The sequence below is a fragment of the Mustelus asterias genome, chromosome 6, assembly GCF_964213995.1.
Source record: "Mustelus asterias chromosome 6, sMusAst1.hap1.1, whole genome shotgun sequence".
NCBI classification, from domain to species: domain Eukaryota; kingdom Metazoa; phylum Chordata; class Chondrichthyes; order Carcharhiniformes; family Triakidae; genus Mustelus; species Mustelus asterias.
This window is the reverse complement of record NC_135806.1, coordinates 109,353,990-109,381,127: the sequence shown is the minus strand read 5'-3', so window position 1 is coordinate 109,381,127 and position 27,138 is coordinate 109,353,990. Positions and strand designations below refer to the sequence as shown.

The 27,138-nt window shown below is 41.3% G+C and overlaps 1 protein-coding gene across 5 annotated transcripts; it reads right to left on the bottom strand.

The window, feature by feature from the left end:
* Positions 1-26,965, bottom strand: utp15 (UTP15 small subunit processome component). Of its 5 annotated transcripts, none has more exons than XM_078214904.1 (13): positions 26,697-26,965; positions 22,812-22,950; positions 19,142-19,234; positions 14,988-15,172; positions 12,394-12,572; positions 11,766-11,891; positions 11,153-11,288; positions 9,827-9,911; positions 9,300-9,449; positions 8,702-8,803; positions 7,689-7,822; positions 6,219-6,277; positions 1-2,434 (listed from the first exon to the last, which is right to left on the bottom strand). In XM_078214904.1, the coding sequence occupies exons 2-13, from the start codon at positions 22,899-22,901 to the stop codon at positions 2,205-2,207; spliced, it is 1,569 nt and encodes a 522-aa protein (XP_078071030.1). In that variant the 5' UTR covers positions 22,902-22,950; positions 26,697-26,965; the 3' UTR covers positions 1-2,204. The 5 variants fall into 5 exon arrangements, with proteins under 5 accessions (XP_078071030.1, XP_078071029.1, XP_078071031.1 ...); XM_078214903.1 differs by having other exon boundaries at positions 26,646-26,945; XM_078214905.1 differs by lacking the exon at positions 26,697-26,965 and adding an exon at positions 26,415-26,433.
* Between the last annotated feature and the right edge of the window lie 173 nt (positions 26,966-27,138).

Sequence of the window (27,138 nt, the reverse complement as noted above, 5' to 3'; positions counted from 1 at the left end):
CAGAGATCACAGCAAAACAGCTAAAAGGTGCAATAATGGCTGCTACGTTTATAAAGGATAATAAACAAGAATCAGGTTCTTACAATGGAATGTGACACAATCTTGCTAGTTGAGAATGCAATTGATCATTCATACATACCATAAATTAGTCATACTTTACTGAACCAAGTTATTATATTCTTTTATTTTTAAATAAAACCATGTTTTAGAAAAAAACATCCATTGGATGTTTTGGCATTCGCTGGATCTAACACTGTTGCACACCATTTGAAACACGCGGCGAAGGATTCCACAATGTTCTGACAATTGTTTTACGAAACAGTGGCTGTCTGTAGTCATTTATTTAAATTTGTCTACTCTATAATTGTGTTGCTAAGAACAGGTGGGCAATGGGTTCTGGATCTCTACCTCACAGTACTAGGTACTATTATAACGACGTGAGCTGCCTCTGACTTGATTTTCCCTTCTTCAGAATTACCTTTAGACAACCACAGGAGACAGATCATAATTCAATGCTCAATTTATGGCAAGATGATCACAAATCCACTGACGGGCTGTACAACTATGTCCACAATTAGCCTCTGACAATTGCACATCTTTTCACCATCTAACTGTTGAAATCAAATGCACAAGAAATACGATGTAATTATTGTATGTGCTGTTAAGGACAGATTGAAATTACATACATTAAAAAGCCCTTTCTGAATCAGTGCTTCCGTCGATCAATACTTAACGTCATGGTTCATGTGTTCCTCTGCCATTGCTACAATTTTTTTTAAAAATTATGTAATAAACTAAAATCGAAACGTCTGCACTGGGCAGTTTGTTGTGAACAACATCAAAGATTGTACGTATAAAGTCTTTACAATCTGATTGAACTTTATCAATGACAGTTAATTACTTAAAACTTAAATGAGAACTGCCTTTAGTGGCTTAATGTTGAACTCATTAACATTCTATTCATAATGACTGTTTTCAGACACTGAATATCCTTGTTTCTAATTCCCCTCGTCATGCAGAACATTTTCAGAAGGTGCGAAAATTCTGTAATAACTTATTCATAATAGCAACAAAGACACTCTCAAGATAAAATGATATGCAAAAGCAACTTTTTGACAAATAATCATTCCACTGTGTAAATCAAATCTACTTTATAATTGGGTTATTATGCTTACTCACGCTTTTCAATTGTTAATGTTAATTTTCATCCTTCACGAACCTCTCTCCAATTTTTTCCCCTCTATTATGGAACTAGTACTTCCAGTGTAAGGGATGACTCCAAATGTTCCTTTAACTAAGTGACTCATTTAAAAGTGGGTCTGAGCAGTAAAGTACCAATATGGGAAATCATACGAAAGTTGAACTGCCTCACCAAATATTCACTTCAACAGCAGTTAATGGATAGCAAATAGCAAGAACAATGGATACATTTTTCTATTCCTTATCTGGGGAGGATGGAGCCAATTGTTTGCCCATCATTTTATTAATAACTCTAGCTTAAGACATATTCTGCAATTTTCCTGACCTTTATATATTTCAGTACCATGGCACACAAATATGCTTCCACTGAGCTGGTAAATGTAGATTAGATACAATAATATACAACATTCACCTTGTGATAAACCTCCTACTCTGGTCTTAAAAAAATACTTTTTTCTTTGTGACAAGTTCAGCATAAATAATGTACAAAACAAGCTTTCTCTTCCTGTGGGAGACTTTCAAACAGGAGTGCTGCACTATGAAAGCTCCAGGTTGATCAACAGCATACTGAAGCTAAACGTTTTACTGCTCCCCCATGATAGATATTTAATTTTCTTGGTACAAAATACAAGTCTCTGAACTAAAAGATCAATTTTACTGAATATAAATGTCTCTTTTTCTATCCATCACTAAAAGCGGTGAGAGTTTAATGGCAGAATCCCACAATTAGAAAATATTCTTTGCCTCCTCAACATGTACAACATCACAGTACTTATTCCCCAAAGAACCTTGGTCATATAGAATTTCACATATCCTACATTCTCTTAGCATCACCCCAAATATGAACAACTTTGTCTTTGGCTATAACTGAATAGCAAATGAGTAGGTAAATGCTCAATTAGCATTTTACAATGTTCACTTTCAATTCATTGCGGATCAGATCAGGGTAGATGTGTGTGCAAGTGTGCCTAATCCAGTTTTAATGTTAGTGAAGAAGTGTGACTTCAGGCAACTGCCATTGGTTCTTCCTGCTCTGATGTAGCAATTAAGGCACAGTTTTGATTTACGGGAACAGCAGCTGTCTTGGTTGTCATGGTAGCAAAAATGGTATCCATCATTCCAAGGACCTCGAGCAGTTCTTCCTGATATTCAATTTCTTTTTCTACAAGTTCTTGCAGCTTCAGGAACTGTTTGTCAATTATCGATGACTCACCAATCACAGAACTATAAATATCTAAAGGAGGCAAAAATAAATGATTAAAAAGTGAATAGACAATTTCACTATCAACCCTTTCATGCCGAAAGGAAGACATTTTCCAATTTCAACTCTAAAAAGTCTACATTTTTTGTGAAGTTGCAAACCCATTTTAAAAAGTTTATTCTTCTGTGTTCTTTAACACCCGGTTTCCCTCATCCCAGCTGCAACTGACTTGTTGCCATGTTTCTTGCAATGTTGCTGTGTTTGGAATATGGAAAAAAGTGGGTGTTCGTTTTTTGTTTTCTGTAATTCCCACTTTGTGAATGTATGAATAAATGGATTTGCAAACAATCACTTATTCATCAAATTACTCTTATAATAAATCGCAACTCAATCCTTTATTATAAATACTCATGTAGACAGTTGTGAATGCATGAAACCTGAAAATGAACATGTATTCTAATTCCAGGAGAATGACAAAAGGACCAAGAAATGCTCCAGGCTTCCAGCTTTCACTGGTAGTTTCTGGATGAGGACGTTGTTTCGGTTGGAATCTGCAACTGGCCAGACATAGCCCCCTATGTCAGAGGAGATACGGACTCCCAGTGCTAGGGGTTCTTGCTTTCCTAGATGCAGTGCGACCTGGTATAACTATAGAGACCATTATGTCATTGGAAAGATGCTGTATTGATCTTCCCTTGGAGGGGGAAGTAGGCACAAAACAAGTGCACAAACTGGGCCAAAAAATAATCCCCATCCCACAGCTATCATCATCTTGTTTGGGGCTTGCAGGTATCCAAGACAAACTTTATCGGTGCATTCACCCAATGGTTCCATACTAATGAGGTGCCCTACCCCACAGACAATAATAGGATCAGTGCTGGAGGATAAATGTATTTTATTCAAGAAAATGGGGCGGGGTGTTAAGAAACTCAAACATTACCATGTTTAGTTCATGGTCGGGAACTCCAGTTCCCAATGAACCGTGGGCCTTTTGCACATATTCCAGCTGAGAAATGGCCACATGTTCACAATTGTTTTAAGTAAAGAGAGGAACAAAGAACAAAGAACAGTACAGCACAGGAAACAGGCCCTTCGACCCTCCAAGCCTGTGCCGCTCCTTGGTCCAACTAGACCATTCGTTTGTATCCCTCCATTCCCAGGCTGCTCATGTGACTATCCAGGTACGTCTTAAACGATGTCAGCGGGTCTGCCTCCACCATCCTACTTGGCAGCGCATTCCAGGCCCCCACCACCCTCTGTGTAAAAAACATCCCTCTAATATCTGAGTTATACTTCGCCCCTCTCACCTTGAGCCCGTGACCCCTCGTGATCGTCACTTCTGATCTGGGAAAAAGCTTCCCACTGTTCACCCTATCTATCCCCTTCATAATCTTGTACACCTCTATTAGATCTCCCCTCATTCTCCGTCTTTCCAGGGAGAACAACCCCAGTTTACCCAATTTCTCCTCATAGCTAAGACCCTCCATACCAGGCAACATCCTAGTAAACCTTCTCTGCACTCTCTCTAAAGCCTCCACGTCCTTCTGGTAGTGCGGCGACCAGAACTGGACGCAGTACTCCAAATGTGGCCTAACCAGCGTTCTATACAGCTGCAACATCAGACTCCAGCTTTTATACTCTATACCCCGTCCTATAAAGGCAAGCATACCATATGCCTTCTTCACCACCTGTGTTGCCACCTTCAAGGATTTGTGCACTTGCACACCTAGGTCCCTCTGTGTTTCTATACTCTTGATGGCTCTGCCATTTATTGTATAACTCCTCCCTACATTAGTTCTTCCAAAATGCATCACTTCGTATTTATCTGGATTAAATTCCACCTGCCACCTCTCCGCCCAATTTTCCAGCCTATCTATATCCTGCTGTATTGCCCGACAATGCACATCGCTATCCACAAGTCCAGCCATCTTCGTGTCATCCGCAAACTTGCTGATAACACCAGTTACACCTTCTTCCAAATCATTTATATATATCACAAATAGCAGAGCCCCCAGTAGAGAGCCCTGCGGAACACCACTGGTCACAGACCTCCGGCCGGAAAAAGACCCTTCGACCGCTACCCTCTGTCTCCTATGGCCAAGCCAGTTCTCCACCCATCTAGCCACTTCTCCTTGTATCCCATGAGCCTTAACCTTCTTAACCAACCTGCCATGTGGGACTTTGTCAAATGCCTTACTGAAATCCATATAGACGACATCCACGGCCCTTCCTTCGTCAACCGTTTTTGTCACTTCCTCAAAAAACTCCACCAAATTTGTAAGGCACGACCTCCCTCTTACAAAACCATGCTGTCTGTCACTAATGAGATTGTTCCGTTCTAAATGCGCATACATCCTGTCTCTAAGAATCCTCTCCAACAACTTCCCTACCACGGACGTCAAGCTCACCGGCCTATAATTTCCCGGGTTATCCCTGCTACCCTTCTTAAACAACGGGACCACATTCGCTTTCCTCCAATCCTCAGGGACCTCACTTGTGTCCAAAGAAGCGACAAAGATTTCCGTCAGAGGCCCAGCAATTTCATCTCTCGTCTCCCTGAGCAGTCTAGGATAGATGCCATCAGGCCCTGGGGCTTTGTCAGTTTTAATGTTCCCTAAAAAACTTAACACTTCCTCCCTTGTAACGGAGATTTTCTTTAACGGGTCAACACCTCCCTCCGAGACACTCCCGGTTAACACGTCCCTCTCCTTCGTGAATACCGATGCAAAGAATTCATTTAGGATCTCCCCAGAGCTTTGACAAAGGGTCATTTGGACTCGAAACGTCAGCTCTTTTCTCCCCTTACAGATGCTGCCAGACCTGCTGAGATTTTCCAGCATTTTCTCTTTTGGTTTCAGATTTCAGCATCCGCAGTAATTTGCTTTTAAATCTCAAACTTTATCTATTTTAAACAAAACATTATTGGTCCCTAAACGAACACCTTGGGGTCTAGCCAAGGTTTGTAACAGGGAAGGCAGCAGCACAATATGCAACTGCAAACATGCAGACTCATAGACATATTAGAACCATAGAAGCGTTACTGTGCAGAAAAAGGAATCTGTACCGGCCAAAATAGTGAAAAAAAGAAACTTGTCGTTCATTTTAATCCCACCTTTCATCACCTGGTCCATAGCCTTGCAGGTTACAGCACTTCATATTGCCTAGTACACGTTCAAATGGACAATAGACAAATCGTACAATAGACAAACTATAAATCTTGATTGGTGCAATAAAACTACTAAAAGTCAACATAGAATCTATGTGCATTTCGATCACAGTATTAGCACTAGGGAAAATATATTAATTGGTCGGTGAATACCAATTCATGGGCAGCACAGTGGCAAATACAGCTGCCTCACAGTGCCAGGTTGGGTCACTATCTGTGTGGGGTTTGCACATTTCCCCTGTGTCTGTGTAGGTTTCCTCCGGGTGCTCCAGTTTCCTCCCACAGCCCAAAGATGTGCAGGTTAGATGAATTGGCCAGGCTAAATTGCCCATTAGTGTCAGGCAGACTAGCTAAGGTAAATGCATGGGGTTGTGGGGATGGGGCCGGGGTAGGATTGTGGTCGGTATAGACTTGATGGGCTGAATGGCCTCCTTCGACACTGTATGATTCTATGAATAATGCAGATATCTATTGAAGTTAGCTTTTCTCTTTAAAACAATATAAAAATGCACAACTACTTGCTATAAAGTGGGGTCATTCTCATCCAGATAGCAAGTTCACATCTTGCTGATCTTTCAGGGATGGGGAAGAACAAGGACGAGTTGTTTTCTATTGGTAGGGAGAGGTACAGGAGAAAGAAAAAACACTTACCAATAAGAATCTCTGTAACATTTATTACAACAGGTGTAAACCTTGGATCAATAACATTCCTAAAAACATGAAGATACACCATTAAACATCAATTGCACCCAGAAATCCACAAGAAGAAGCAGTATGATTGATGTGACAAATAAATCAACATTTATATTTTTGATCTACAAGGTTTTATATTTCCTCATTTCAGTACTACAGCAACAGACAACAATTTTAGAGCACAAAGGTGGAATTTGCAGGTTTTTGATTGCCTCAATAACTGTTAAAGCATATATTCTCTCTACATACTGGGAATGCCATGTTGATTCAGTGCACCATAGCTCTAATTTTCTGTTGAGAATAGAAAAGCATGATACTGAATCTACACATAGTAGCTCTTATCTCAAGTAAGTTGTTGGGGAGTGGGTTTCCCAAGTAAATATAATTTTAGAGTAAACCTGGGGTGTTTTCTCAATCCATATAAAAAAGATTATTTGGCCATTAACAATGCTTTTTGTAGGAATTTGCTGTTTGCAAATTGGTTGCCACATTTCTATATTATAATGGTCAATACACTTCAAAAGTGCAACAACAAAGGCCTATCAGATGGTCATCTGTGCAGCCCAGCTGGGGGTTCCAAAAATAGCAAAGAAAATGTGAAAGAAAATTTAATAAATTTGGTATTTCTAAACACAGGATGGGTAGGGATGGGGAAGAGAGATCCTAGTAGTAATATTAGTGCAATATGGGCACAAAGGACCATGACATTTTAAATGCAAGTGGGTTACACCCAAATCATTTACATTTGTGTTTTATGCTTGTTCAAAATTCAATTTGTCTAGATCAGAATATGCCCGCAAAACTGGTCATGCAGGCAGGTCAAAATCGTGACATACTGCTAATTATGTTGGTTAGAAAAGGCTCTTCAAATTGTGCTCATTGTCTTAGGCACATTTTAGAATGCTTTCCATATTGAACATTTAACTTATTCAGAAAACTAATTAGAGTGCACCAATAAAAATTTCAGAATATTTCTGAAAATTACTTCAAACATTAAAGTGCTAATTTTTGGTGATAAACCCATTTTCAATTGTACCAGGTTACCATTCTTAAATCCATCAACAAATACAAATTATATTCTATTATACTGCAGGATTATGCTGGCTCATGAAAGATCTGAAGCATTTTACGCAAATAGTAGAAAACTAAAGTGCAACCTAACCAACATAGCTTCATGTGCACTTTTGAGTCCAATTTCTAGATTTCACATCATGCATAAACAATTGCATTTACAGATGCCAAGTGTTCTGTTATTAGTATGAGTTAAGTTAATCCATGTTCATGTAATTTACATCATTGCAAACACATTACATCTGTTACTAAAAGATTAAGAAATTAAGCAAATGCATTTTGGCAATTTATATCTATAGTATAGATATATCTATAATATAGTTCTGAGAAGCACATGCAAAAGTGAAGTCTCATTACCTGATAAGGAAGCTAAGGAGAGAACTAAGTTGTTTTTCATCTCGTCCTGCAAGTGCATTTTGAAGCGTCCCTCGGCGGTTAAGCTCTTGCATAACTCCTATGGTAACCTCTGGCGTCTTTACCCTGACTTTTATCTGCGAGATAATATCATCAGTTCAGAACAGCACAGGATGCCAAACATGCACTACTTCCACACGCGCATTATGGCTCAATGAAGTGATGAATTTAGAAGTTGTGGACATTGCAAGGTATACACTATAAACAATAGTAGGAGTTCAATCTGTGAATTTTAAATGTAGTTTGACCAAATCTGCAGTCTGAGATTATTCCATAAACAGCTGAGCCACACAGGCCAGCAAAGTTGCAGGTGTTCAGTTTGTACAAGGACAATCGATAATTCTCTCGCCATACAACTCTATGTGGAGAATACCAAAAAGGTTCAGGTTCTGGATTTAATGCAAGAAGGCAGGCTCTGTTTCAGAGAACTGCTGTTGAACTATTAAGAGAAAGCAAATACATAAAATTCCAGTTCAGACTGTTACTTTTGAGGACTGGAGTAGCTGGTTGGCATTGCAAGAATATAAATCAATCAAAAGGGCACATGCAGTGTTAAGTATCAGCCCTAACTTTGCAAAATCAGTTTAATAGGCAATGAATATGCTAATGTAGCAACTTCGTTAAACTGACAGGGAAGTTAAGGGTGAGCGGCCATTTTTGTAAGCTGCACAAACCTTTAGCAACTTGCGGCGGCGACTCACAAGATATCTCTTCTTTGGCACAAGTTGCTGGATTTACACATTAACAACATACATCATTAAACTTTTCATTATTTTGGCAACAAAATCTGAGCCATTACTTTTTCAGCAGAAACAATCCACACTGAAGTTGAATATATATTCCAAGTTGAAAAAGGAATCCAATACCCTTCATTATGTTGTGCAATTCACTGCCAAAAGCACAGGTTGCAAACCAAAGACTGGGTATTGTAGGGTCAAAGAAGGTTTTTTGTTTACCTCTAATACAGCATCAAGTGCGAGGGACACTTGGAAACTTCTCAATAGTTTGTCATACTTCTTCAGGTGCGACCTCACTGGCTTACTGATCAAAACATCATCCTAGAAACAAAAGAAACATGAAAATAAATTTATTGCAATATTGATAAAAATACGTGTTGATTCATTCTTAAGCAAAAATTCATATTTTCAGTGATCCGTTTTTCTAAACACAAAATATCTGATTGTCTTGAAGAAGCTTCTAGAAATCATTCACATTTAAACTGCAACATTGAATGCAAGCTTCAAAGCTGACACCCGCGTGGGATATATACTAATAATTGTGACAAAATAAATGGTAGAGATAGGGGATCAATGCAGACTTCTAATAATAACAAAAAAGTTAGGATTTGAAATTGCTCAAGCATGGGATGGGTGGATGGAAACAGTAAAGGAATGTGGTCAAGGTGGCAAATGAACATCTAAATGATCATTCAAACTTGAAAAATCGACAATGTAGAATATCCCTTATAAAGTACATTATTTCAGATCTTTCTACAAGTAGATAAACACATTTATAAATACAGCCACTATTATATACATTTTAAAAACATCTCACCTTTTTTGGCATGTAATCTTTTCCTTTTACAAAATATCTGTAGGATGGTCCCCTCTTACTTGCAACTTCCTGCTTCTTTTCATTGTGTTTCCGATGCCGGATATTCAAGACACTGTTAGTCATTCCTACAACAATGGCTTCATCTGCAGGCTAAATTAAATTTAAATTTATGAATCAGTGGGCTTAACTACTAGCGTTTTTAGAACCTTTGTATGACACAGAAAATGTGGCACTCGAACTGGCCTCAGACTCCAAGCTTTGGGAAGGAGGAGAGACATTTTCCTTTGCATTGTCACTTTTACTCACTATCCAGCGATTATTGCCTTAAAATGCACAGCCATGCAAGTGTGGATACAAACATAATCAATCTCAAACCGGCTGCCACACAAAAAAGCTGCTCGACCATAACAATACATCTTACTGTGCAACTTTAACGAAGTGTAGATGCTATAAAAGGATTTAAGTGATTCAGAATATACTTGGGAAAGGTCATAACCACCCATATCATAACAAAAACATATACTCACTGCTAAAGCCAAGCTCAGGATAGCTGCTGCATAATCCAAACTGTGGACTACTTTGTATGTGGATGTGCTATAGATTTTGACATGCCTGCAAATTAAGATTCTAAAATATTATAAGTGTATACACAAAAAGCTTAATGCTAGCATTATGGATGTACAGTTTGATAAGATGGTTGCATTTTGGATTGTCTCTTTTAATTTAAGGTAAATGGGATACACTGGAAAAAGGGGATGGTATGAAGCTGTATTCGACTCTGGGAAAAAGGCTGTCCTTAAGAGTCTGCTTTTAATCTGTTCGCTTCCAAACAGAATGCGGATGGGAAAACATTCTCTGGTTGAGATGTGGAAATTTGACGACCCTGGGAAATTTGTCCTGGTGAGGCCAGGGTAAACAATCTCTGGAGTAAGATGTATTACTGGGTGCTGGTTCGGGATTTTTCAGAAGGTAGAGGGAAAGATCTTTGACGGTAACTGGATATTATATCTCGGCAAAACATAGAGGAGTGAGCCTGGTGGAGGCTGGGAGCAACTTTGGATTGTTGTAAACAATGCAATTCTGTGGAGAGCATGCTGTAATGTATAAATGTGGCATGGAGTTTTTGAGTGGGTTAAGACTAATATGGGATCTATTTTCTGTAGCTTAGAGTATTGGTTGCTTATGTTTAGTTTTTTGATTTTAGTTTGCTTGCTGCAACAAAAGTCTTAAAACTACAAATCTGGTTGTGCGATTCCTTTAAGTTGGTCACTGTGAATTCAGATTTTTTTAAGCTATCAGTCTCTGAGGATTGTAACACTACCTAAAAAACACATATCAAACAGCACTAACAATAATATTTATTTTTACAACAAAAAAGTTGTAAAAGTCAACATCACGATTAAAACAATCACAAAATTCATATATTATATATATATATATAAAAGTTCTTTGATCCTAAAATCATAGACTCCCAAAGCACAGGAAGACACTTAGCCCATTTTGACTGCCCTGTACTCAGACAATTATCCAGTGTCCCAATTCAATGTCTTCCGCATTCTTTAAATATTTACCCATTCTATTTTAAAATCTATCTGTCCATTTTTACCACCATAAATCTACCAGCCTCTCCTTTCAACCCTCTAACTACTGACTAGTGTAAATAGCCGTTCCCCATTTAGCTAATTCGAATCTCTCAATTTTAATCTGTAAACTCACAGAATGAAACTCAGTATGATTTTACTGAAATGGATAATTGGATTTTAACCAAATGAAGATCAATACCTACCTTAGAAATAAAGCAAAAATTGCATCTAAACACATGCTGAATCCAATGAGAACAATGAGTTTCCTACCTATCAAGAGAGGCTGAGAGCAGCCTCTGTCCCGAGCTGCTCAGACATAGACACGTGACAGTCTTGTGATGATTTCGTAGTGAAACCAGCAGTTGTCCTCCTTTCAACATATCCCAGACTTTTACATATCGGCCACCTTTATAAAGGAAAGTTGATTAGAAGGAACAGTTAACAAGCACATACATAAAAGCTATAGTTATCAGGAAGGTAGCCAAGTTTTAAGAAAAATATGCTGAATAATAAATAGATTTTATAAGGGAATATATTTTTAAAAGCCAGTGCATAGGAAGACTCATGTCAGCAACTATATCAATGTTTTTGCAGTTACAGAAAAAGTTACTACGGATATAAAAACATTCTGTAGACTGCAAAGACTGGAAAGTACATTAACAAGAGTTAGTTTATTCTCTAGGTTATCTTATTATATACCTGACACAATGTATTGATCTACTGTCAATGGAGACCATGGACAGAGAGAGAATACATGAAAGACAGTCAATTCAAAGAAAACTAGTAGGCTGCCTTAGCTAACTTCTTTCTATTTGACAACAGTTAAATAAAAAACCGCACTAGTTTAGAACACCAAATTTCTAAACAACCAAAGTATACCAACCTGCTGATACCAGAAGTCCGCCTGATGGAAAAAGCAACACACTCTCCACGGGTTGCCCATGTTCCATAGTTATCACACTTTTATCCAATCGGGCATCAAATACCTTCACTGTATGATCGTAAGAACCTATTTGTCGGAAGAATATTAGAAACTGTTGGGAGTGCAGAATCAATGTATTGCACTGAATGGGCACAATCTGAACGACACTGATTCACTTCATACCACAAACATGTGCAAGTAATGACCAGTGAAAATATTTTTTCAATTCCCACATTCAATGTCAATAACTGCAGGAAACCAGAGCATAAGCAGCAGATGATAAGCACTGAATTATATTGCACTAGCAAACAGCCAGACAGGCGAGAATGTACTAGCACCCAAGTGATGGAGCATATTTAGTGAAGAACTGATGTTGAAAGGTTGGTTGAGTAGAAATTGTAAAATAAAGATGGCTACTGAACACTATTTCTATATAAACAAATTATACAGGAGCACATTATTCGACCGCTCGAGCCTGCTGCATCATTCAAAAAGATGATTGCTGATCTGATTGTTGCCTCGAATCCACATTCCCTACCTCAGTAACATTTGACAATTGCAGATTGCTGAACCCATAAGAACAACATACCTGTAACAAAGAGGTCTGCATTCAAATTGCTGGTGCACCCACACCGTATATAATCAGTATGCTCATTAAAGCAGTGAAGTTCTGTTGAGTTGGGAACATCCCAAAGCCGCACTGAGTAATCATCTGATCCAGACATCAAACGGTATTTATCAGATGTGAATGCAGTGACTTGGACTGCTCTGGAAAAAAGATTTTATCAACTCAGTTCACTGTTTGTGTCTACAAACATTATAAAGTTGAACACATCTATTCTGGGTTTTATTCACAGTATCAGGCTCTCTCCAATACTTTCTCCATTCTGTTCTGATGAAACATCATCAACCTGAAACCTTAACTTTATTTACCTCCACAGATGCTGCCTGACCTGCTGAGTACTCCAAGCATTTTTGGTTTATATTTCAAATCTTCAACACCTGCATTATTTTATTCTTGTCTAACGTAATCTGATTGGGACTTTCCAATTTATTTGTTTGCTTAAAGACAGAGTACTGACTGTACTCAACCTGTTCATGTTTGCTGGGCAGCACTTGCTGAACAACCCTGGCTATGTTAAGAATGATGTGGAGATGCCAGCGTTGGACTGGGGTAAACACAGTAAGAAGTTTAACACCACCAGGTTAAAGTCCAACAGGTTTATTTGGTAGCAAAAGCCACACAAGCTTTCGGAGCTCCAAGCCTCTTGAAGGGGCTTGGAGCTCCGAAAGCTTTTGTGGCTTTTGCTACCAAATAAACCTGTTGGACTTTAACCTGGTGTTGTTAAACTTCTTACTGTGTTAAGAATGATACTGTTGGGGTGGACTTCTTCCAACTAACCACAGGAGACCCAGGGACAGATTACAATAGTTTATTCACGATTTATGCATGGAGGGAACTACCCCAGAGACACCTCTGGAGGAGCACCCTCCTCTGATACAGCTCTCACATCTCTAACACAGCTTTCTAACACAACAGGGAGAGCATTCTAAAACCACTCTCTCACTCAAGTCACAGATACAGACTGCTTTACAATTAGTTAGTACCCAGAACATAGTTTTAAAATTCCAATTTTGTCTACGTAAGTTTATTATTAAACCTTCACCCAAAAGCTTGTCTGTAATCTAGAAACTGTCCTTCAAAAAAGTTAACAACCTTGCTGGCAAGTTCTGCCGATATTAGAATCTTGAAGTATAAACAGTTAACTAGCATGTGATTTTACTCTAATGCAGGGGAGTTAGATCTATTTCCTTTTTTTAATTAAATCTATTAATTCAACAAATTTAATATCACCAATAGGGCTCACAATGTAGCTCATTTATGCTTGCTAGGAGCTACATAAAGAATCTGTCCAGACATTGCACCTTTTTTCTGGATAAACAAAAGCATGGGTGAACAACAGTGCCCTGGTGCATTCGTCATGGCAATGTCTCGGCCAATCATAGCCAACTTGTCAATGAATCTGCACCCCTTTCCCAAACTGTAAATTGTTGTTCCTTTGAAATATAGCATTCTTGCGTCTGTCCTGATGAGGGCAAGACAAAAAGCTACAACAATATTACTCTTTTTCAGCAATTCTCAAGGTATATTACATTAAAAACATAAGTAAATTGCTACTTAACACACAAGGGCTGTTTGGTAGAGGGTGAGGACAATAGAACCATATCAAGGATGGGAAATGCCAAAAGCAGTAGTGTGGAAAATGGAGCAGACATGGTTGAGAGTCGCATCTATCGTGGTGGAGGGACATCCTCAATCAAGGAAAAAGAAAGCAATATCAGAAGCACGTATACGTAAGATGGCATCATCAGACACATGTAATGAAGATGGGCTTTTAGTAAATATTGCTCGGCAGCCTCTCTCTCCAAAAATGGGGATATAGAAGTTGAGGAAGGGAGGATGGATTACGTGAAAGTGAGGGAAGCATGGAAATTGGAGGCAAAGCTGATATAATTAAGCTGGAAAGAAAGGACAGGATAGGATATATATGGACACATACACACAAGGCTAACTTCAAACATAATTTCTAAAAACACTTACAAGCCCGTGAAAAGCCATCTGAATGTAAAATGTACACCCACTCGCAAGAGATCAAGGGGCTTATTACTAACTCTAACTTCCAGTACAGCACACAGATTTCAGATAAACATTGAAAGCAGATGATGATACAGGTAAACAAGAGGAGGAGATAGCAGGGATCCATTTTGGATTGCTGTAGCAAGGGGCTGATACAGACACAAAGGGTCAAAATCACCTTTTTCATTTTACAAATTTTTCAAAATTGAATGACTTTCACAACTAAATATTTCAGCCAAATCCACCGCACCTTCACCTTGCTGGAAATCATCACATGCTGGCCTTGTATAAATAACACCCAGTGAAAATTGAAGGGCAAAGAGGTATTCACCAGGACAGAAAAAGGAATCCTCACTTTGAAGGGAAGTGCAAAAGAGGGATCTCCACTCCTGGCAAAATACTTGTCTTGAAGTGAAACCTCTTTTACAAAATGAAACCTTTTAAAACTGAGACAAAGAATCTTTATTGATAATTGTCCATCATCAAAAATATTTAACCACACAAGTTACCTTCTCCATCAACTCTGGTCTTAGAAAACAACTTACTTTGTGTGTCCACTGTACTGTCTGAGTGCTGCTCGGCCACCAATATCAAAAAGGCGAACAATACCATCCTCGCTGCCTGCAACAAGCAGCTGTCCATCATCTCTGTACGTACCACAATATGCTGTGTCCTTAAATCGGGAGAACGTTTTTATGGGTTCTTGAGAATATCGACCATATATGTTGATCTAAACAATAAAATATTGATGTTATTAAATTTACCCATCAAGTGTGTCAAAAACAACTCAGAGCAGTGACTGTTTTAAGAACATATTCGAAAAAGAACCAATCATACAAAAAAACAAGTTTCTTTTCTGAAACCTTAATTTAGTACCAACTGACTCTACCTCAGGAATGAGGAGGGATTGAGATTTGTAATTTCTGAGGAAACTAAAAGACTTAAATACAGAAAGGTCCGGTCATACTACTGCAACCGTGGCATCTTCAGAAGCCAACAGCTCAGCCCAACTCATGCACAAGAAATGGTCATTCAGAGTATTAGTTTGGATCATTGGGAGCATTCTCAATTCCAACCTCACGCCAAGACTTGAGCTCATAACATTGCAAAATGTCTGCATGGGTGAAGAGATTGCAGTATCGTCAGAGGTGCTGTCTTTTGGATGAGATATTAAATCAATGCCCCCTATAGTGGATTGAAAATTGCCATGGGATCTTCTGCAAGAGCTGGGGAGCTTGGGCGGCACGGTAGCACAGTGGTTAGCACTGCTGCTTCACAGCTCCAGGGACCTGGGTTTGAATCCTGGCTTGGGTTACTGTCTGTGTGGAGTTTGCACATTCTCCTCGTGTCTGTGTGGGTTTCCTCCGGGTGCTCCGGTTTCCTCCCACAGACCAAAGATGTGCGGGTTAGGTTGATTGGCCATGCTAAAAATTGCCCTTAGTGTCCTGAGATGCATAGGTTAGAGGGATTAGTGGGTAAATATGTAGGGATATGAGGGTAGGGCCTGGGAGGGATTGTGGTCGGTGCAGACTCGATGGGCCGAATGGCCTCTTTCTGTACTGTAGGGTTTCTATGATTTCTTGCCAGATAGCCTGACCAATATTTATCACTCCACCAACATTTTTTCAAAAAATTATCTAGTGACACATCTCATTGCTGTTCCTAGGACTCCACTGTGTGCAAATTGACTGCAATGTTCCCTTACTTTGCAACAGCAACTACACTTCAAACATACTTAATTGGCTGAAAAACACTTTGGGATCTCCTGAGGTTCTGAAAGATACTATATTAATTCACTTTCTTTCTGCAAAGAATACTTGGTCTGTCACAAACCCTATCCAATTTATTTCAATCTCTATGATCAAGTGAAATTTAGGTTTGAAATTTCTCCCAATTCTTAAAGGATATCGAGAAAAACACCTGGTGTTCCGCAGGGCTCTGTATTGGGACCTCTGCTGTTTGTGATTTATATAAACGATCTGGAAGAAGGTGCAACTGGGGTGATCAGTAAGTTTGCAGACGACACGAAATTGGCTGGACTGGCAGATAATGAGGAACATTGTCAGAGGCTACAGATGGATATAGATAGGCTGGAAATTTGGGCAAAGAAATGGCAGATGGAGTTCAATCCAGATCAATGCGAAGTGATGCATTTTGGTAGAGCTAATGTAGGGGGGAGCTATACGATAAATGGCAGAACCATAAAGGGTGTAGATACGCAGAGGAACCTGGGTGTGCAAGTCCACAGATCCTTGAAGGTGATGTCACAGGTGGAGAAGGTGGTGAAGAAGGCATATGGCATGCTTGCCTTTATAGGACGGGGCATAGAGTATAAAAGTTGGGGTCTGATGTTGCAGATGTATAGAACGTTGGTTCGGCCGCATTTGGAATACTGCGCCCAGTTCTGGTCGCCACACTACCAGAAGGACGTGGAGGCTTTAGAGAGAGTGCAGAGGAGGTTTACCAGGATGTTGCCTGGTATGGAGGGGCTTAGTTACGAGGAGAGATTGGGTAAACTGGGGTTGTTCTCACTGGAAAGACGGAGGATGAGGGGTGACCTAATAGAGGTGTATAAAATTATGAAAGGCATAGATAGGGTGAACGGTGGGAAGCTTTTTCCCAGGTCGGTGGTGACGTTCACGACGGGTCATAGGTGTTCAAGGTGAGGGGGGGCAGGAAGGAGGTTTAACACGGATATCAGAAGGACGTATTTTACACAGAGGGTGGTGGGGGCCTGGAATGTGCTGCCGGGCAAGGTGGTGGAGGCGGGCACATTGGGAACGTTTAAGACTTATCTAGATAGCCACATGAACTGAGTGGGAATGGAGGGATACAAAAGAATGGTCTAGTTTGGACCAGGGAGCGGCGCAGGCTTGGAGGGCTGGAGGGCCTGTACCTGTGCTATATTGTTCTTTGTTCTCTAATGTTAAGCTAATATAGCAATTCTGACTGGTTGTATTCCACTAATGATTACACCATCGCAAGAGCACTTGTTCCTCAAATATTTACAATCTTCAATGTTATTCAACATACCCTACCTCTGGAATCCGCAAACTACTCTAACTGTCTCCCAGGCTTGAAAAGAAGCAGTCACTCCGGGAAGCGTGGAAAACATGCAGGTCTGCAGCTGAGTGTGAAACAACGTGGTCCCAGGCACCCCCCCCTCCCCAGCTTACTCCTGGTAAATGTCCAATCTCTGGACTCACTTTTCAAAAAGAACTGAGGGACTGCTGTGTACTCTTTTCAGAGTCATGGCCCACTCCTGTTTCACTGGACTGTGCCCTACAACCAGAAAGCTTCTCAATCCACCAAAATGACCTTACAGCGGCCTCAGGCAAGGCCAGAGAAGGTAGGGTCTGCCTCCTAATCAACACTGCCGAGTTTCTGCTCCCGGACCTAGAATACCTGACGCAAAAATGCTCCCCCCCACTACCTTCCGCGGGAGTTCACCTCTGTTATCCTGACATCAGTTTACACCCCACCCCACGCGGACGTGAAGACTGTGCTGGATGAAATATACACCACTACAAATAACGTTGAGGCGAAACATCTCGAGGCCTTGTTCATCGTGGCTGAGGACTTCAGTCAGGTCCTCTGCAACTGGATCCTGAACTTCTTAACCCACAGACCACAATCAGTAAGGATAGGCAACAGGCAAAGGAAAGAAATAGCGATTCTGGTGAACTGGTGTGACGACAATAATCTCTCCCTCAATATCAACAAAATGAAGGAGATTGTCATCTACTTCAGGAAGTGTAGTGGAGGACATGCCCCTGTCTACATCAATGGGGACGAAGTTGAAATGGTCGAGAACTTCAGGTTTTTAGGTGTCCAGATCACCACCAACTTGTCCTGGTCCTTCCATGCCAACGCTATCATTAAGAAAGCCCACCAATGCCTTTACTTTCTCAGGAGACTAAGGAAATTTGGCATGTCCGCTACGACTCTCACCAACTTTTACAGATGCACCATAGAAAGCATTCTTTCTGGTTGTATCACAGCTTGGTATGGCTCCTGCTCTCTCCACAATGAACTACAAAGGGCTGTGAACGAAGCCCAGTCCATCACTCAAACCAGCCTCCATCCATTTACACTGTCTACACTTCCCACTGCCTCGGAAAAGCAGCCAGCATAATTAAGGACCCCACACACCCCGGACATACTCTCTTCCACCTTCTTCCATCGGGAAAAAAATACAAAAGTCAGAGCCCACTCAAAAACAGCTTCTTCCCTGCTGCCATCAGACTTTTGAATGGACATACCTCACATTAATTTGATCTTTCTCTACACCCTAGCTATGACTGCATTCTCTCCTTTCCTTTTCTATGGATGGTATGCTTTGTCTATCTAGCGCGCAAGAAACAATACTTTTCACTATATAATAATACATGTGACAATAATAAATTAAATCATATTTTACCCATCCAGATTTTTTTAAAAAGCTGATACACAAAACACAGATGTTGCAAAACAAGAGGTTTTAAATGAAATATTCTTACAAGTGTAACTATACCTCTCATCACAGAACATAGGAGTGGAATGGTTAATGTGTAACTGTGGTTTCAGATTTGGAAATCACACAGAGAGACAGAGCAGCACAGCCATATGACACAGTGAAGCTGCACAATTTAAGAGCAGTTGGTCAAATCAAATTTTAATTTCATTTTTTTATAGAAAAGAATGCATGTTCTGGACTCACCCTTGTAGAAGCAGTTACTGCATAGTTGTAGGGAGCAACTGGAGAAAAATTTATATTTGTCACAGCACCAAACTCTTTTATTTGAACTGGAGCCTGAAACACAGAAGATAAAGTTAAGTCATTACTGGCACTTCCATCAGGTGTACAGTTTCATATGTTAGTGATGTTGGGCTACGATTCTTTTGTATAAGATATGGCATATCTCAAAATCCAGTGATGTAAACAGTGAGTTTCAAATATCACGACTCACATAATTCCCAGTCTCATACTATAAATGAACATGAAAAAACCTTCATTGGTTAAAGGTGTGTGATTTCAACATTTTACACAAAGGAGCCCAAAATGCAGAAATATCTGGTACTGGTGATTCTGTAATATTAATGGGGGCCACAGTGAAATATTCAATTTCACAAAGCGCACTATAATCACAATGGGTGGGATTTTCCGCTGCTCCTCTGATGGGATCCACCGGTCCTGCCAACAGCAAACACCCCACAAAATTCGGGTTGCCTGGTAGCAAAGCGAACAATAGGAAACCCCATTGGTGGCGGTGGCAGGACCTTGCCAATGGCAGATTGCATCCGCCGCTGCAAAATACACCATGGGGAGTGTGGAAAATCCTGCTTTGTATGTATAACAATGGCATTGGAAAAGTGGGCAATTGGCTTAAATAAGGAGGCATGGTTTACAAGAGTGGTGAATTAACATTTGCACTGACAACAAATAAAGACAGAGCACAATATCTTCACAGGTACTATTGTGAATCTGGTGTTTGTAAAATCATATGCTGAGGTGTTTTTTTTCCTGCGCTTAGAGATTTAAACTGCAAGTACATAGAGAGCCCAAAACTGAAACATTTGCAACGAAAGGCCAAGCAGCAGTTTTACCAAGGCGACAAGACTTTTGAATTTAGCCAATCAATTTGAACCAGGCACTTAGATACCATAAACCTATTAAATTTAAATCTGATGGTTTTGACAACCTAGAACCAATTCTATTGTGAAAAATATTGATATGTCATCACGGGAATAAAAGAAGGGGGCAGTGGAACAAAGGGAAAGAGCAAATGCCACCTGTCATAGCTAACAGCTCTTAGCTTTCAGCTCTCTTTCTCTCTCTGAGAGGGAGAGAGGGAGAGAGAGAGAATCACCGTCTCTCATAGCTTCATCTATGTCTTGGAGAAAGCACCATCTAAATAGCAAAGGTACCAAAGAACAAAGAAGTTCCAGACAGAAGAATCAACAGTGAAGGCCCAGAATATTCCGGAAGACACAAAACCTCGTTATAATTTAGAGAAGGACTAAATTCTATTTTTGTTAATGAGTGGGAATTGTATTAATTTGAACAGCATATCATTAGAATCTTGTTTCATTTGGGAACAGTTAATAGTTACAAGGGATTTATTTAGTTTGTTAATAGTTTAGTTAATTTGCTCACTGTTAGATAAATAAATTGTTACGTGTTGATTTTAGAGTGAGTGCCAGGGAATTATTTTGTATTTAACCATGAGAAGTTGCTGAAGAGCAGGTCACACCACTTCACACACACATTTTTTACAGATTATAAGGCGAGTCACTCTTCTTTGGGTATTTCAGTGTTAGTTCTCAGAGGGGGAATCCACCTCTGCTTTATAACAGTACTGGTTCTGTTCAAGGCTGCTCAGGGAGACGAGAGGTGAAATCGTTGGGCCTCTGACGCAAATCTTTGTCTCGTCACTGGACACAGGTGAGGTCCCAGAGGATTGGAGGATAGCCAATGTGGTCCCGTTATTTAAGAAGGGTAGGAAGGATAACCCGGGTAATTATAGGCCGGTGAGCTTGACGTCCGTGGTGGGGAAGTTGTTGGAGAAGGTTCTTAGAGATAGGATGTATGCGCATTTAGAAAGGAATAAACTCATTAACGATAGTCAGCATGGTTTTGTGAGAGGGAGGTCATGCCTCACTAACCTGGTGGTGTTTTTTGAAGAAGTGACCAAAATGGTTGACGAAGGAAGGGCCGTGGATGTTGTCTATATGGACTTTAGTAAAGCGTTTGACAAAGTCCCTCATGGTAGGCTAGTGAAAAAGGTTGGATCCCATGGGATAAAGGGGGAGGTGGCTAGATGGGTGGAGAACTGGCTTGGTCATAGAAGACAGAGGGTGGTAGTGGAAGGGTCTTTTTCCGGCTGGAGGCCTGTGACTAGTGGTATACCGCAGGGCTCTGTATTGGGACCTCTGCTGTTTGTGATTTATATAAATGATCTGGAAGAAGGAGTAACTGGGGTGATCAGTAAGTTTGCGGACGACACAAAACTGGCAGGACTTGCAGATAGTGAGGAACATTGTCAGAGGCTACAGAAGGATATAGATAGGCTGGAAATTTGGGCAAGGAAATGGCAGATGGAGTTCAATCCTGATAAATGCGAAGTGATGCATTTTGGTGGGAATAATGTAGGGAGGAGCTACACGATAAATGGAAGAACCATAAAGGGTGTAGAGACGCAGAGGGACCTGGGTGTGCAAGTCCACAGATCTTTGAAGGTGACGTCACAGGTGGAGAAGGTGGTGAAGAAGGCATATGGCATGCTTGCCTTTATAGGACGGGGCATAGAGTATAAGAGTTGGGGTCTGATGTTGCAGATGTATAGAACGTTGGTTCGGCCGCATTTGGAATACTGCGTCCAGTTCTGGTTGCCACACTACCAGAAAGACGTGGAGGCTTTGGAGAGAGTACAGAGGAGGTTTACCAGGATGTTGCCTGGTATGGAGGGGCTTGGTTATGAGGAGAGATTGGGGAAACTGGGGTTGTTCTCCTTGGAAAGACGGAGGATGAGGGGAGACTTAATAGAGGTGTATAAAATTATGAAAGGCATAGATAGGGTGAACGGTGGGAAGCTTTTCCCCGGGTCGGTGGTGACGTTCACGAGGGGTCATAGGTTCAAGGTGAAGGGGGGGAGGTTTAACACAGATATCAGAAGGACATATTTCACACAGAGGGTCGTGGGGGCCTGGAATGTGTTGTCGGGCAAGGTGGTGGAGGCGGACACACTGGGAACGTTTAAGACTTATCTAGACAGCTATATGAACGGAGTGGGAATGGAGGGATACAAAAGAGTGGTCTAGTCTGGACCAGGGAGCGGCGCGGGCTAATTGTTCCTTGTTTCTCGTTTCAAGGCTTCATTCTATGATCATCTTGCTGGTGCCAGTACAGAGCGAGACTGCGGATAGTTGGGAACCTGTCTCGGGGGCAGGGAATTCATATGGTGTTCGTGGAAGTGGAAATGACTAGGGTTGGGAAGCATTTCCCGATCAGGGCCATTGTGATCTCCTGGACTCGTTTCGATCGCCTCAAGGGGTCGGAGAGGAATTTCCCAGATTTTTTTCCCCATATTGGCCCTGGGGTTTTTCACTCTGGGTTTTCGCCTCTCCCTGGAGATCACATGGTCTGGAATGGGGGGGTGGGGGTGAGTTAATAGGTTGTAATGAACAAAGCATCGTAGCTGTGAGGGACAGCTCGGTGGATAGGATATTGGTATGTAGATAGGCTGGAAAATTGGGCGGGGATCCTGGATTCAGGATTCAATCCTGGACCGGGGAGCGGCGCGGGCTTGGAGGGCCGAAGGGCCTGTTCCTGTGCTGTATTGTTCTTTGTTCTGCTCTTTGAGCAGCAAGATAGTCTATTCTGATCCTACCTTATAATTTTTCCAGTATAACGTGTCGCTCGTGACTGTTTTTCCAAGTTTTGGATAGTTCTGAATCACGGTTGGTTTGTACGAAGCCATTCTCTTCTAATTTCTATTCTAGCAGAAGTTGCACCCCTCTCTTTGACACCTGAAATATAATTAAGTTAGTTAATGACCAGTATTAATTTTGTCTTTTTCTGAAGAGAGCAAACAGACCAGCAGCACAAGCAGCATCTTTATGCTTTATTATGATTATCATTCAACTCCTTTAAATAGCTTAGTAAACATCTGATTAGGATAAAAGAGTACAAGGACATTGCCTTGCATTTCAAACAGTAAACTTTTCTGGACAAGGTTCAGTATAAATCAAGGTTCCTCACTTTGGAGGCCTATAGTACTGTCAGAAATATGAATTGCTCAGCCCAATTGTCAGCCACATTTCAATGCTAGTTTCAGCCTCCCTTTTAACCCAGTTAGAACTTGGGCTTAAAAGCATAATTGAGCTAATTTTCCCTGCTGTGAACCATTCTACAGAAGTTCAAGTGTCTTAAAACAGTCCATCATTAGGAAAGAGAGCAAATTGTTGTTTTTAAAAATGATTAATCCAGCTGATTCTGAGCATCCTTTGCCATACCCAGATATTACAAATATCTGGCATATATTACAGTGCCTTTAAACATAAAAAGCATTACGATGGAGCAGCAGTTTAGCAGAACCTAAAGCAAAGTTCAAATAAAAGTTTTTGAGGCTATAAAATAAGAAATGAGTTAAGTGAAGGGATTCTAGACAGCTGAAAGTACAAGATACATTCCAATCCTGTGTTTATAATTTCTTCATAAAACAGTCATACTACTTTAGTTTTATTAAATTGACTTCCCTCCCTTAAGCTCACTATTGGTGGCACAGCCTTCAGAGATCTCAGGCATGAATACAAGATAGTGACTAATAAATCTAATGGGGAAATAAGGAGACGTTTCTTTCTTCAGAATGGTTAGAATGTGGAACTCTATCATTGGGAAGTGGTTAAAACCAGAGAGTTAGATGCTTTCAAAAGGAAACATGTTGAGCATTTGGAAGGAAAGGGAATAGGAAGAGAAGCTGAAAGCTTGAGATGGAATGGGAGGAGATTCATGAACAGTCTAACCATCAGACTAGTTTGGCCAAATGACTGGTTTCTATGCTATAATTCTATTCACCCATTCGCTGGACCGTCCAATCAAAATTTCAATTTCCCTTTCTATCTCAGCCATTAAATAATTCTCAAAACTCATCTTTCTAATGAGGTTAGAGGTCACCTTTTTAAACTTACACCAGGACTTGCTCTCTGTTCACCTTTATTATCTATTTCTACATTGGTAGCATTTTGGTATAAAAGAGGTGAATGCGATTGTGAGTTTAAGTTACAAGTACCACTTCCTCACATTATACCCTGTCTGCTAACTTGCTGTCCATTCGGTAACCTATCTACATCTGTTTGCAGCCTCTGTATCCTTCTCACAACTTATATTGGGTGGCACGGTAGCACAGTGGTTAGCACTGCTGCTTCACAGCTCCAGGGACCTGGGTTCGATTCCTGGCTTGGGTCACTGTCTGTGTGGAGTTTGCACGTTCTCCTCGTGTCTGCGTGGGTTTCCTCCGGGTGCTCCGGTTTCCTCCCACAATCCAAAGATGTGCGGGTTAGGTTGATTGGCCATGCTAAAATTGCCCTTAGTGTCCTGAGATGCATAGGTTAGAGAGATTAGTGGGTAAAATATGTAGGGGTATGGGGATAGGGCCTGGGTGGGATTGTGGTCGGTGCAGACTCAATGGGCCGAATGGCCTCTTTCTGTGCTGTAGAGTTTCTATGATTCTATGATATACCCACCTTGCTTTGTATTATCAGCAAACGTTGATTCATTACTCTTAGTCTATTCGTCAGTCATTAATTTGGATTATAAATAGCTATGGTCCTTGTGGCACTCCACAAGTCACAGCCCTTCAACTTAAAAATGCCCCAGTTATGTGCTCTCTGTTTCCTGTGCGTTAGCCAATCCTCTATCCATTGCTAATATATAACCATTGATGTTGATTGAAATATTGGTCAGGACAGAGGGAAAAACCCTGGTTTTACTGGAAACAGTGTAATGGGATCTTTACATCCATCTGAGGGCAGATGGGGCCTTGCGTTAATGTCACAAAGACAGTACCTACAACAGTTCTGCCCCAAAGTATCAGCTGAGATTATGTGTTCAAGTATCCAGAGTGGCTCCCACAGCCTTCTACCTCAAGCGTAAGTGTGATTTTCACTGAGCCCAGTGAATGGAAACCCCACTTACCCAACGAACACCAGCCTATTGAGATTCTCGACCCTTTTGAAAATGTGAACTTTCTCCCTCTCTATTCTGTGTAGATCCCTCTTGATTTTGAGCACCTCTATCATGTCGCCTCTCAACATTCTCTCTTAAGAAAACAATCCCAGCTTCTCCAATCTATCCACGTTACTGAAGCCCCTCATCCCCAGAATCATTGTTGCAAATAGGGATTCTAGACATGGGATGGTGCAGTTATGGGAATAGATACAGTTCTCTGAAGCCAGGATCGAGCATCCCAAAGGCTGTGTTGCCTACTTGGTGCCAGGGTTAAGGATGCATCATCTGGGCTACAGAGGAACTTGGAGTGGTAGGGGAAATATTCAGCTGTCATGGTCCACATAGGTACCAATGATATAGTTATTAGTCATTTATATGAATGGCATAGGTGACTATGTGGGGGGATCGGATTGGTAAGTTTGCACATGACACAAAGATTGGCTGGGTGGTTAATAGTGGAGGTGTGTGTCTTGGGCTACAAGATATAGACGGGATGTTCAAATGGGCAGATAAGTGGCAGATAGAATTTAACCATGAAAAACGTGAGGTGATACACTTAGAAAGGAGTAATTTGACAAGGAGTATTCAATGAACAGCATGACACTAGGAAATTCTGTGGAACAAAATGACCATGGCGTGTTTGTCCATAGATCTCTGAAGGCCGAAGTACATGTTAGTAGGATGGTGAAAAAGGCATATGGAACACTTGCCTTTATCGGGTCCTATACTCACTGGTGTTTAGAAGAATGAGGGGCGATCTAATTGAGGTATATAAGATGCTAAAGGAATTGGTAGGGTGGAGGTAGAGTAGATACTTCCCCTTGTTGGGCATTGTGAAACGAAAGATCATAGTTTTAGGCTTAGGGGCGACAGATTTAAAACAGGAATGAAGAGGAATTACTTCACTCAAAGCGTCGTGAATTTATGGAATTCTCTATCCCACAGTGCAGTGGACGCTGGAACATTAAATAAATTTGAGATAGATAGAGAGGTTTTTAATTAATGGGATGAGGGGTTATGGGAAGTGGGCAGGAAGGTGGAGATGAGGCCGAGATAAGGTCAGTAATGATCGTATTGAGTGGCAGAGCAAGTTAAAGGGGCTAAATTGAAAAATCCTACTCCTAGCTCTAATGTTCCTGCAGCAAAGCCGGCAAGCACAGAACAGGCAGCCGAATGGCCTACTTCTGTGCTGTACAACCACCCAACGTTCCGGTCTGCTTTTAGCGCGCCATAAATCTACCGCTTGAGAAATAATACCGGACACCTTTCCAACTACAGAATGGAGATGGCCATCAGTGCCCCTTTACCAAGCGGGAGAGTGGGCAACCCGCGGGGGGCAGTAATGCTTGTAAAGCCTCGCCTCGCCTCGCCGCGCCGCACCGCGCCGCGCACCACCTGCATCTAGTGCAAGATCAGGCAGCGCGGGGCGCCAGTGGCCGAGCTCGCGCGGCCCAGGGACCGTTCCATTGGAATGCCAACTCCTTTAAACACTAACCGTCACCAGGCCCCCGGCCCGCGCTGCCACTCACGCGGCTCCCCGACTCACTCTCGGCCGACAGCCGCCATGCCACCCGCCATGCCACCCGCACGTCACTTCCGCCCGTCTCAATCAACTTTATCAGTAACGACACACGAGGAGCAGAATTCGAGGTTTGTCTGGTGTGTTCCAGCAAGCACACGGTTCTTCCTGTCCAAACCGCATTAGTTCCCACGTTCAAGTGTAAGGTGAACCTCTTGACCTCGAGGAGAGAAATTATGTTTTGTGAGGTGTTCCGGTTTGAGGGAGCGGTGGTCCAGAGAAAGAGAGAATGCCCCGTACAAAGATGGTGCCCGGTCCAACAAGGCAAAATGATGCCCCGTACAAAGATGGCACCGAGACCAATAAGGGAAGAGAATGCCCCGCACAAAGATGGTGCCCGGTCCAACAAGGCAAGATGATGCCCCGTACAAAGATGGCACCGAGACCAATAAGGGAAGAGAATGCCCCG